The sequence below is a fragment of the Hemiscyllium ocellatum genome, chromosome 19 (assembly GCF_020745735.1).
Source record: "Hemiscyllium ocellatum isolate sHemOce1 chromosome 19, sHemOce1.pat.X.cur, whole genome shotgun sequence".
In the NCBI taxonomy this organism is placed as follows: domain Eukaryota; kingdom Metazoa; phylum Chordata; class Chondrichthyes; order Orectolobiformes; family Hemiscylliidae; genus Hemiscyllium; species Hemiscyllium ocellatum.
Window position 1 is genome coordinate 19,290,464 of NC_083419.1, and position 11,558 is coordinate 19,302,021.

Genomic DNA, 11,558 nt, shown 5'->3' on the forward strand with positions numbered 1-11,558 from the left:
AAACTCAGAACTAGGTCATTCGAGAAGTGGATTGAGGAAACAATTCTCCACACGAAGGGGAATGGAAAACTGGAGCTCTGCTTGGCAGAAGAAAAGCTGTTGAGATTGAAATTTGTGATTTGGATCCTAAATTGAGATTGGAAAATTGCTATTGGGTCAGGGGATTAAAGGTTATGGAACCAGGAGGGTAAATGGAATTTGGATGCAGATCAACTGTGATTTCATCGAATGGCAGAGTAGGTTGGAGGGGCTGAATGGCCTCCACCTATTTCTATATGAATCAGGTAGAAAAGGAAAGTGATATTGAGAATGTATATCCCTCTCTGTACCATGAATTGTTCATGGAAATGTTATATCTTCAATGTTTTCCATCCTATAGCTCAGATGAGTACAGGCCAGCTGTTGAGTTAATGACCAGAATGTTTGTCATGTTTTGACCAGATTGAGTAGTCAGAATCAGAAACTAGGAACAATATATCTAGAGATTTTGATCACAATGCCTGAGAGCTTCCTGCCTGCTGTTTCACCTCAGTGTGACTGCGCACAGCAGCACCATTACATATTGTGGTTCCAACACCGCCATCTAGTGGAGGTGCAACATTGTCAGGCAGAAACTATTTTCCAATAAAAATGGCCTCTTTACTTCATAAATTTCTGGCAAACACAGTCCCGAAAACAAAGAAAGCAATGAGGACAAAATTTCGAATTCAAACATTTACAATATTGATAAATATTAATGTGGGAAGATAACATTTTCCTCAAACAAGAAGAGAAATTGCTGGAGAATCTCAGAAAATCCAGCAGTTCTGACATTCTGATGAAGCATCACTGGACTCAAAAAGTTAAAGTTAATTGTTTCTCTCTCCACAGATGCTGCCCAGACCTGCCAAGTTTCTCCAGTAATTTCTGTTTTCTTTCAGATCTTTAGCATCTGCAGTTCTTTGTTTTATAAATATTTTCCTGAATATTTCAAAAGACTTGAATTTATGTAACATTTACAGATTATCCCATTGTACTGTGCAGACAATTAGAAAATTAATTGGAGGAAAATTATCACATTGTCATCAGCAGTTTGTTAAAATTAAATAAATGAGGGAAAATCAGGGAGTCATAGTTACAAAGTGTACAAACAAAGTGACCTTGATTTCTTTTATTATTCTTTGATAGGATGTGGGCATTGCTTCAGAGTCAACATGTTGTTCTTGTACAAGGTAGCTCACTCGTTCATTTCAGAGAGCAGTTAGGAGTCAATCCACTGATGTTGTGGTTCTGTTCGCCGAGCTGGGAATTTGTGTTGCAGCTGTTTCGTCCCCAGTCTAGGTGACATCCTCAGTGCTTGGGAGCCTCCTGTGAAGCGCTTCTGTGATGTTAAATGCCAGAGGAAACATCACAGAAGCGGTTCACAGGAGGCTCCCAAGCACTGAGGATGTCACCTAGACGGGGACGAAACATCTGCAACACAAATTCCCAGCTCGGTGAACAGAATCACAATAACGAGCGCCTGAGCTACAAACCATCTCCCAAACGTCAATCCACTGACTTGGGTCTCGAGTTATATGTAGGCAAGACCAGGTAAAGATAGTAGATTTGCTTCTTTGGTGGGCATTTGTGGAACTTGTGTTTCACTAATTGCTGTAGTGAGATTTGAACCAATGCCCCGGAACCTTCACCAGGGTTTCCGGATTACTGTTCTAGTTATAGTATTTCTGCACCACTATCACCCTCTTAATGGACCCTACTAGAAAATATGTCAGAAATTGTTTCGATCCCCAGAGAATTGAGAGGCTGTGGAAGAGGTTGTCATCTTTTGTGGTGAATTTTTAATCACGGAATTCTTCCAGGAGAGATTTGGACCTGTTCCTGGTTGAGAATGTAGTCCCCTGTCCAAGGTGTCCGTCCTGCAGGGTACAGGGGGAAAAGGCATTAGCCCAACTCTTCCGATCAGTATTGGAACTGCTGTGTCTGATGCTGATGAAATGGAAAACTACCCATTGACCTGGATGGGTTGATAAAGGGCAGACATCCAGTGCACAATCCCTGCACAGAGGGACTCCCACAGCCCAGAATACAAATAGAGAGCTGCAGAATGAGTCAGCACCAATGACACCCAAATGCCTCTTTGTTTCTTGGGGCACAATCTGCTGTAAGATATGGTTAAACGTTCAACATGAAGGAATGGGTGGGCAGAGGGGTCAGGGTAGGTTCGATCACGAGGCAGTGTCAGGTTAAAAGCTAGCCATGTCAGATTTGTGAGAATTAGGCAGATCTGATTGGGGAGCAGTCAGATTAGGTTGATTTAGGGAGGGGGGCTTGTACTGGGAAGTGGGGGGAGAGTATTTAAGGGAGGAAGTAGAGGTCACCGTGAGTAACTGGCGAACCAGTTATAGATTTCCCCAGGAGTTAGATGAGGTTTTGCTGTTGAACCTTTCCTGGGGACCTATTCAGGCAAGTAAATCAGAACTGACTGAAGCCTCTGACTCTTTTTCAGAGTTGGAGACCACTTCAGAGGATTCCAGGAGTAGGGGGAATTAAACTGTTGGAAGTTCAAACTTCAAGGGTGATACCCACAGAGTCTGCATCTTGGAACTTCCACAGGCTCCCAACACCCACCCTGTGCTGCCTGCCCAGATCTGACAATCCGTTGTTTTGGCAAAGGTGAAGAGAAATAACTGAAGACATTGTGCTTCAGTCAATAAAACAACATCCCATTGACCTGTTCCATTGGCTCAGGCCACTACCTCAGTGATATCTGAGTGCAGCCTTCAAATTACAAAGACTTGCTTTGGCCCACATCTTCCGATTGGAAGAAAGCTTTTACAACCATCTACCCTGGAAGATATGCTATAGGATCCCTTGGAGATCCCAACACATCAACTGCCAGAATTATCCAGGAGTGTTTAAACATCAGAGAGCCATTTATTCAGTGTTTAGATCAGAGTGGTGCTGGAAAAGCTCAGCAGGTCAGGCAGCATCCGAGGAGCAGGAAAATCGATGTTTTAGGCAAAACATCATCATTTATTCCGTGTGCAGAGCCTTCCCGAGAACTCTCCAACCCTGAGTTAGTGTTAGAGACTTTGGAGAGTTACAACCCACTCACTTGGATCATTACCCAGTGAAGGTTATAGGGAGTAAAACCTATTCCATGTTCTCGACACTAGCCCCATCCCTGACTCACCACTGATCCCTGACCCCTCATTCCCATCACCTCCTCAACACAACCTGAGCTGAGCATCACAACACCAAACATACCCCCAACCCAACAATCCTCCTGACACCCAACTCAGCTCTGACGTGACTGCCTCCTGACCCACCCTAACCACCCATCACCCTAATCCCTCACTCGCTTACCTTACACAACTCTCTCATGTGCTTGTCCAGCTTCCCTTAATAAGGGAAATTAGGCCATTCTGCCTCTGGACCCTGCTCCAGGATTTCACAAGATTCTGGCTGAATCTGATCATGGCCCTCACTCTCATTTTCCGCTGGGTAAACATGTTTCTCCTGAATTCCTTGTTGAATTTATTTGTGATTATTTTATATCTATGTCCCTAGTTTTGGTCTCCCACAGAAATGGACACAACTTCTCCACATCTACCCTAATAAACTCTTTCATAATGTGAAAGACCTTTAGAGTCATAGAGTCACAGATCCTTCAGTCCAACAAACTCACACCAGTTATGTTCCCAAACTGAACTAGTCCCACTTGCCTGTGTTTGGCTCATATCCCTCCAAACCTTTCCTATTCATGTACTTATTCAAATGTCTTTATTATGTTGCAACTGTACCTGCATCCACCACTTCCTCTGGCAGTTCATTCCAAACACAAACCACCCTCTGTGTAAAAACGTTGCCCTTTCTCCTTTCACCTTAGAAATCTGCCCTCTAGTTTTGAACTCCCCCTTTATCAGGCTATTTCTTCACTGATGTCAGTGTGTCTCAGTTAAGCAGCCATAGTCTCAAAGGACTACACTGTCATTGCAGATAGGTGACTGGTGGTGAGTTTAACCAAAAGTTCACTTCGCCGAAGGTGCGGGCTGAGGTTTCAGAAGGTAGGACCTTCATTGGAACCTCAGCCAGTGCAGAAAGTGAGCTTGTTCTGTTGGTGTCAACTGCATTGTAAACCAGCAACTAGCTAGTGGAGTTTACTAACCCCCTTTACAATCTCAGTACCAGCACGAAGATTAACCACTTTAAGGAATTCAGACTTTCAATAAATAGCAACTTAATAGAAATAAAAATATAACCTTTCCCCCTTGACACAGTCCTTTGAAGGTGTAAAGTGACATTAACGTTTTACCTGCTTGGGAAAACAGTTGCTTTGGGGCATGTTATTTACTTTGTAAAGACCAATTATTCCTTTCTAAGCCCTGATAAATAGAGAACTTCCTTTGTTACTAACATCAGTGATCAAGCTTGAAAATGGAGCCACAATGATGAAGGTGGGGGAATTCTCAAACAACAACAATTTCTCAATCTTGCTGAAAAGGGAGACATGTGTCAAGGCATTCCATTTTTACCTTTATCATGGCAAAAGTAATAACTCCAAATTTCAAATGATGACAATAATTTCTACTACAGGAGAAAGGAGTGCTAATTGGTTACCAAGTTGACCTGGATTGGCTGAGGTGTTGACATGAGGAACTCAGTGAGGAGCTATGGGCTTTCCAAGCTGCTGGGAAACTCAAAAGGGTTGTAAGGCATGAACACATTCTGCATGCAGAAAATAGGTTCCTCTTTATGGTTATATGTCTTAGCTAGCCAATGCAAATTATGGACTCTGTTACAGGCTTGACTGATTTTAATAAGTTGCTTGTCAGTGTAGCTATTAACACACTCAGGATTGTTTCGCAAGTGTTGCTTAACTGAGGAATCACATCTAACAGTAAGGATTTTTCTTTGTCAATTAGACTGTGCAATCACTGAAAACAAATCTATGCATTCTCCCAACTTTTATCACTCATCCATGAATGTGCTGACATCTATACAGTGTAAGTGGTGAAAGAAATCAATTTTAACTTATCTGGGGTGATGGGGTTTTGTGATGTCTGACTTCCTTCCAAAACATAGCAATATGTTAAACAAGAGAGACAGGGTGGAGTAGGATGAAATGTTCCTTTTGCAGTGTGTTTGAGCTTATGTGTATGTGAGCGTCTGTGTATGAGTGTGCGTGTGTGTGTGTGAGTCTGTGTGCATGTGTTTACCTGTGTATGCATGTGTATTTGCGTGTGCTGAGTCATGGGAAATTACAGAGACTTTGTTCTGACCCATACCAGCATGGAGGCTAATCTGTATCATTGACCAGGAAAAATAATTCTTTAAAGAAATGTTTGCAACCTGGTATTACAAAGGATTTGCATTCAACTAAATGCCTTTCTCTATTTAGCTTGTTATAGTCACTGCTGCATTGAATGGCAGATAACCAGCTTGAATTTATTGATCTGCATGATGAGCCTCCACGCTGTAATGATTACATGTATTTTATTTGGAAAATGGAGGTCTGGATTATCAGTTTGAAGGAAAATTGGGACAATGCGGTGTTTACTCTGTGCATACACAAAGGAATCCAATTTTCAGAGAAGTTGGATTTGATTTTCTTGTGAGACCAGGTGGCTTTGAGTGAAAAAAAGGACTGTCCTGCTTTTGGATAAAAGCAAACTACCGTTGATGCTGGAATTCTGAAATAGAGAAAGTACGGGAGAAACAAAACAGCATTGGTAAAAAGAGAAACACGATCAAAGTTCCGAGTCCAAATGACTCTTCTACAAAACTGAAAAAAGTTCCGAAAATGTCATGTTAGACTCAAAACATTTACTCTGCTTCTCTTTCCAGACACACTACCAGACCTGTTGAGTTTAAAGGAGATATGGTTTACGTTTGTATATTATAAATTTAATAATGCATTTTGGAATGTGTTTGTTACAATAAAATATGTGGTTTTGTCATCCTGTTTATTAATAAATGTTGCTGTGAGTTTCTTTTATCTTAGATAATAGTCAAAATCAGACACATTAACTATCTCAGGGATTAATTTGGTCACTTTTACATTTATGATGACTTATGGAGTATTGAGGGTAGATTCCCAGCACATTCCTACTGTTTGAACATAACAACAAGGAGCAGGAGTCGGCCATCCAGCCCTTCGAGCCTGCTCTTCCATTCAATTAGATCCTGGCTAATCTTTTCGTGGACTCAGCTCCACTTACCCACGCTCTCAATGTATCCCTTACTTCCTTTATTTTTCAAAACGTATCTACCTTAGCATTAAAAGCAGTTGCTGAAGTAGCATATACTACTTCCCTGGGCAAGGAATTCCATAGATTAACAACCCTCTGGGTGAAGAAGTTCCTTCTCAGTTCAATTCTAACCCTGCTTCCTCTAATCCTGAAGCCATGCCCTCTTGTCCTAGTCTCACCTAACAGTGGAAATATCCTATCTATTTATATTTTATCAATTCCCTTCATAATTTTATATGTTTCTATAAGATCTTCCCCCCCACCCCCATTCTTCTGAATTCCAATGATTATAATCCCAATCTACTCAGCCTCTTCTCATAAGTTAACTCCCTCAACTCTGGAGTCAACCTAGTGAACCTCCTCTGCACCCTGGAGAAAGTGAGGTCTGCAGATGCTGGAGATCAGAGTCGATAGTGTGTTGCTGGAAAAGCACAGCAGGTCAGGCAGCATCCGAGGAGCAGGAGAATTGATGTGTCGGGCCAGAGCCCTTCATCAGAGCCCTTCCTGAAGGGGTCTGGCCCGAAACGTCGATTCTCCTGCTCCTCAGCTGCTGCCTGACCTGGTGTGCTTTTCCAGCAACACACTCTCGGCTCCTCTGCACCCCCTCTAGTGCCAGTACATCATTTCTCAAGTAAGGAGACCAAATCTGCACACAGTATTCCAGGTGTGGCCTCACCAGCACCCTGTACAGCTGCAACATTACGTCTCTGCTTTTAAACTCAACCCCTTTAGCAATGAAGGACAAAACTCCATTTGCCTTTCTAATTACTTGTTGTACCTGCAGACCAATCCTCTGTGATTCATGCACAAGGGCACCCAGGTCCCTCTGCACAGCAGCATGCTGCAACGTTTTACCGTTCAAGTATTAATCTATTTTGCTGTTACTCCTATCAAAATGGATGACTTCACATTTACTACCATTGTATTCCATCTGCCAGACCTTTACCCACTCACTCAATGTATCTGTGTTCCTCTGCAAAGTTTCATAGTCCTCTGCACACTTTACTAACACTCTGACACAGTGTTAGGTTTGTAACAATACTTACCAACAGTGACCTGACTGACACAGCTGTAGTAACTGGTTCCACTGGAGAGGTTGTGACTCACACTGCTCGATTCTTTGTCTACAAAACATTAACAACATGAAACACACATCAGAGTCACAGTTCACTTAACCTTAAACTGGAACTTTTCACCTTAATCAATATTCTAATCAACAGTTTCTTCTGTTTCACATCTCATTCACCCATTATCTCAGCTGCAGTTATAACCTACACTGGATCATGATGCCAAGTTCTTCCCCATGCTTCAAAATACTTCTGACAAAAGCAGAAATTGCTTGAAAAATTCAGCAAGCCTGGCTGCATCTGTAGAGAGAAAGCAGAGTTAACGTTTCGGGTCCAGAGATTGTAGCTGGGAAAAGGATGTGCTGAAGATGGGGAGGAGGGAGGAGTGGTGTTAAGGAGTAAACAATAGGTAGACAAGAACCCAAAGAAAGAGAATAACAGTTGGACAGAAAAAGAAATGGGTAAAGGTCAGCCTGTGAGAATCAATGGTTGAGAATGGGGACCATTAGTGTCTGCTAATGGATTTGGTTGTTGTAGAAATATCTGCAGGGGCGCTCAACTCAAAATGTCAACTCTGCTTTCGCTCCACAGATGCTGGCAGACATGCAGAGTTTTTTAAAACAATTTCTGTTTTTGTTTCTGATTTCCAGCATTTGTATTTCTTTTACAATTTACCTTTTAAAATACGTCCATGACTTCAAACTTTCACGTCTTCAAAGCTCCTTCAAACTGACAACCCTTCGAGGTTTGCAATCCTCCATTATTGGTGGTTCTGTCTTCAGGCATTTTGGTGTCAAGCTCTGGAATTCCATTCCTAAACCTGTCTGTAAAACTCTCCCTAAACAGCAGTCAGCTTGTTTGTTTAGCAGTATGATTGTTTTTCTATTATAAGGATGGCTTGGAGCAGTTTGGACTGTATTCCTTAGACAGCAGAAGTGTGTATAGTAGAATGTAATAGTTTTCAAAATCATGTGGAATTTGGAGAAGCCATTCCCTCTCAAGCTCCAGAGGAACAGTTTAAATAGTTTTTGCCAATGAAGCAAATACGAGGTGATTTCAAAAAATTCATGCAGCAAGTACTTAGGGTTTGGAATGCAAAGTGTGTGGGAAGCAGGTTCATTTGAGGCATTTAAGAGTGCATTCGATGCTTATTTATACAATGTACAAAGTCATAATGACCTCATTCGTTGCCATAATAATTTGGTGATTCTCATGTATAATTCTTCTTAAAATCTTTGACTGAATTATGTGTCACCCTTTCAAGCATTTCCTTTTTTAATGTCAGCGTTTATTTTATTTGTGATGACTGTCTGATGTGCCTTAGGATGTTACTTTTATGTTCACACTGTTGTAACTGGTTCAGGTAGAGCTTTTTCTGGTTGGTGCAGACTGTTGCCAGGCCCCTTTAATCTCCTTGTTGACGCTTTTTGATGTACGGTAGTACCAAAGAAGAAGAAATTCTGAACTCTGCGATGTTCAGCACTGAACTGTGTGCTAAACAAAAAGGTACTTCTGAACAGTGAAGCTTCCAATATGGAGCCTTATTCAATGGAAGTATTGAAGAGTTATGGAGATTTCTTTAGCATGGCTTCAGATCAGACCTCCAGCTGCTTCATTAAACAGTATTTATTATCAGGATGTGCAATGATTTAGCAGCATGCACTTGGCCTATAGCAGCTCCAATTCCAATCTTCTATCACAGTCTCTATCACATGACAACTGAGGTCACACTTATGTCACAGCACGCCTCACCTACCTATTCTTTAATCTCTTTACTTACAGAATGATCTCCACATTGGGTTATAGAGCTAACAGGAATCCACACCCTTGTTCTGCAGGAACCCTTGTCGTGAGAACAGCATCTTGAACTAATAGCAGTTCGCTTTTATTCATGTTCCCCAGGATAGTGTTTAGTCATGGCATGAATTCCCAGAAGGGCACTGCTCCCTCAGCACTGATCCTCCAAAGGTGCAATGCTGCCTCAGTATTGACCATCCTATAGTGCAAGACACCCACAGTACTGACCATTTAACAGTGCAATGCTCCCCCAGTACTGTCCCTCCAACTGTGCAACACTCCCTCAGTACTGACCCTCTGACAGTGCAGCACTCCCTCAGTACTGACCTTCTGACAGTGCGGCACTGCTTCAGTACTGACCCTCCGACAGTTCAGCACTGCTTCAGTACAGACCCTCAGACAGTGCAGCATTCCCTCAGTACTGACCCTATAAGAGTACAAAACTGCCTCAGTACTGATCTTTCAACGGTGCAGCACCCTCTCAGTACTGACCTTCCAACAGTGCAACGCTGTCTCGGTATTGATCTTTTTAGAAGTGTAAGTTGCTTGCCCCACCTTCTCAACACAGCCTTGCAAATGTGGAATAGGGAATGAAAAAAATTTTGAACTGCACTGACTTTGCGATTGTCCACACATAAATTGCTGAGTACCATCTGGTTTTGGCACCATTACTATGGGTGAGCTCCAATCGCTGCAACTCACTTAGATTATATTGTCTTTGAATATGTGTTCAATCTCTTTTTGAACCTGTACCAACTTTAAAGGGTTAAGGGTGTAAAGATGTTGCTTAATTAGAACATCATTTCCTACATCTACATCATGCATAATCAGATTAGTACTTCCCACTTTATTTCCACGTATCTCTCCATGTGATAGTAATAACTCTTTCAGGTCATTTTGAGTTTCCTCTGGAAGGTAACACAATAATTTAACCCAATTTTTGAGATCTTCCTCATTGTCCAATGTTATTTCAGGAATGTCCAATTCGGAATCCTCTGAACTTGGTTCTTCACTCTGTGTTGTAACCAGTAACACATTCTCCCTTTTGCATTCCTTGCCTATCAAAATACCTTTTGAGAATATTCACGTGACACAGTCTGTGAAATTTCTTTCTATCTGGGATTATTATAAAATAATTCACCTTACTCAATTTCCTTCCAAATTGATAAGGCCCACTAAACCTTGCCTTTACACGTTCACTTACCACTAGGAGTAACACTATCTCCACTAGCAAAATTCTGAATTTTTGATCTCTTGGCTGTTTCCTGATCCATCACGTGCTGTGCTACTTTCAAAGGCTGTCTAGCCAACTCACCGGCTCTATTTAATCCTTCCCTAAAATTTGACACATAGTCCAAATGTGTGATCTCTGAACTCTGACTTAGCAATTTCTCCTTAATTTCAGTGGCCCTCTCACCTCATGCTCAACGGACTGAATTTAGTTGATTCATTTAGTGCGCCCCTAATTGCAAAGATTACAAATGGAATTCCTTTATCCACACCTCTGGATAGTCTTGACTATAAGCCCTCAACGTGGTCTTTAAAGTTTATTGCCACAGTCCTAATGCTCCCTGTGATTTTGAATGGTAGGCAGTGGATTTGAATTATTTTATTTGTAAGCCATCCATAACTTCCTTGAGTAATTTTGATGTAAAATTTGACCTTTGTTCCGATTGTATTTCTGTGGGTAGATCATTAAAAAAAAATCCTTTTGGCTGTGATACTGTGCAAGGGAATGGCAATCTAATAGACACAACCGTTATGATCAACAAATACTGGCACCCACTTTTTGTTTAAGTAGGTGTATGATTGGAACCACAGCCAGGCAGATCTCATTGACTCGGAGACTCTTGATTGGGGTTGTTAACATGGGCCAAGCAGGGACTCATGACTGACAGATATAAAGAGGGGATTCAGAACATCTCCTCAGTCCAGGGACTGGCTTTGAGCTGGCTGGTCAGAGCCCATGTACTATGCACATGTAAATAAAGGATGATGTGGTGACAAGATACAAGCCTCTATGCAGTTATTTCAGTGGAGGTCTTCTGCAATCAATCAAGATCCTTGTAAACAGTTCCTCACATGCGGGACTGGATATTAAGGATGCTTGTTTTATCACTGCCTGAGGTTTTTCCAATTACCTGACAGTTATTTCATGTTTGGCAAAATTCAACCGCATCCTTATGTAATCCAGGCCAGTGAAAATGTTTTTGTATTTTGGCTTGAGTTTTCCTTAATCCCAAATGATTTCCTTCTGTAATTCATGTGCTATTGACAACATGTCCTTTCTATAACCAATTTGTTGAGCTTCTGTCCATTTGTCATCCTCCTGAATATGTGATGGTCTCCATTTCTTCATCAAGGCATCAAGCTTAAGATAGTAACATTCTAGGATACACTCAGATTCAGCTTCTGTGTATGCTTTTTGGTTTTTTGGTTTTTTTCTCATTCTGTTGTTAAT

The 11,558-nt window shown here is 41.6% G+C and overlaps 1 protein-coding gene across 1 annotated transcript in view; it reads right to left on the reverse strand.

The window, feature by feature from the left end:
- The window catches only part of LOC132825045 (anoctamin-4), a 180,132-nt gene extending 168,856 nt beyond the window's left edge, over window positions 1–11,276 (reverse strand). Inside the window, exons 1-3 of the mRNA XM_060840051.1 lie at window positions 11,239–11,276; window positions 10,302–10,432; window positions 7,280–7,357 (exon numbers count right to left, since the gene is read on the reverse strand). Of these exons, the coding sequence (XP_060696034.1) occupies window positions 7,280–7,357; window positions 10,302–10,432; window positions 11,239–11,276 (247 nt within the window). The remainder of the gene's footprint in view (window positions 1–7,279; window positions 7,358–10,301; window positions 10,433–11,238) is intronic.
- Between the last annotated feature and the right edge of the window lie 282 nt (window positions 11,277–11,558).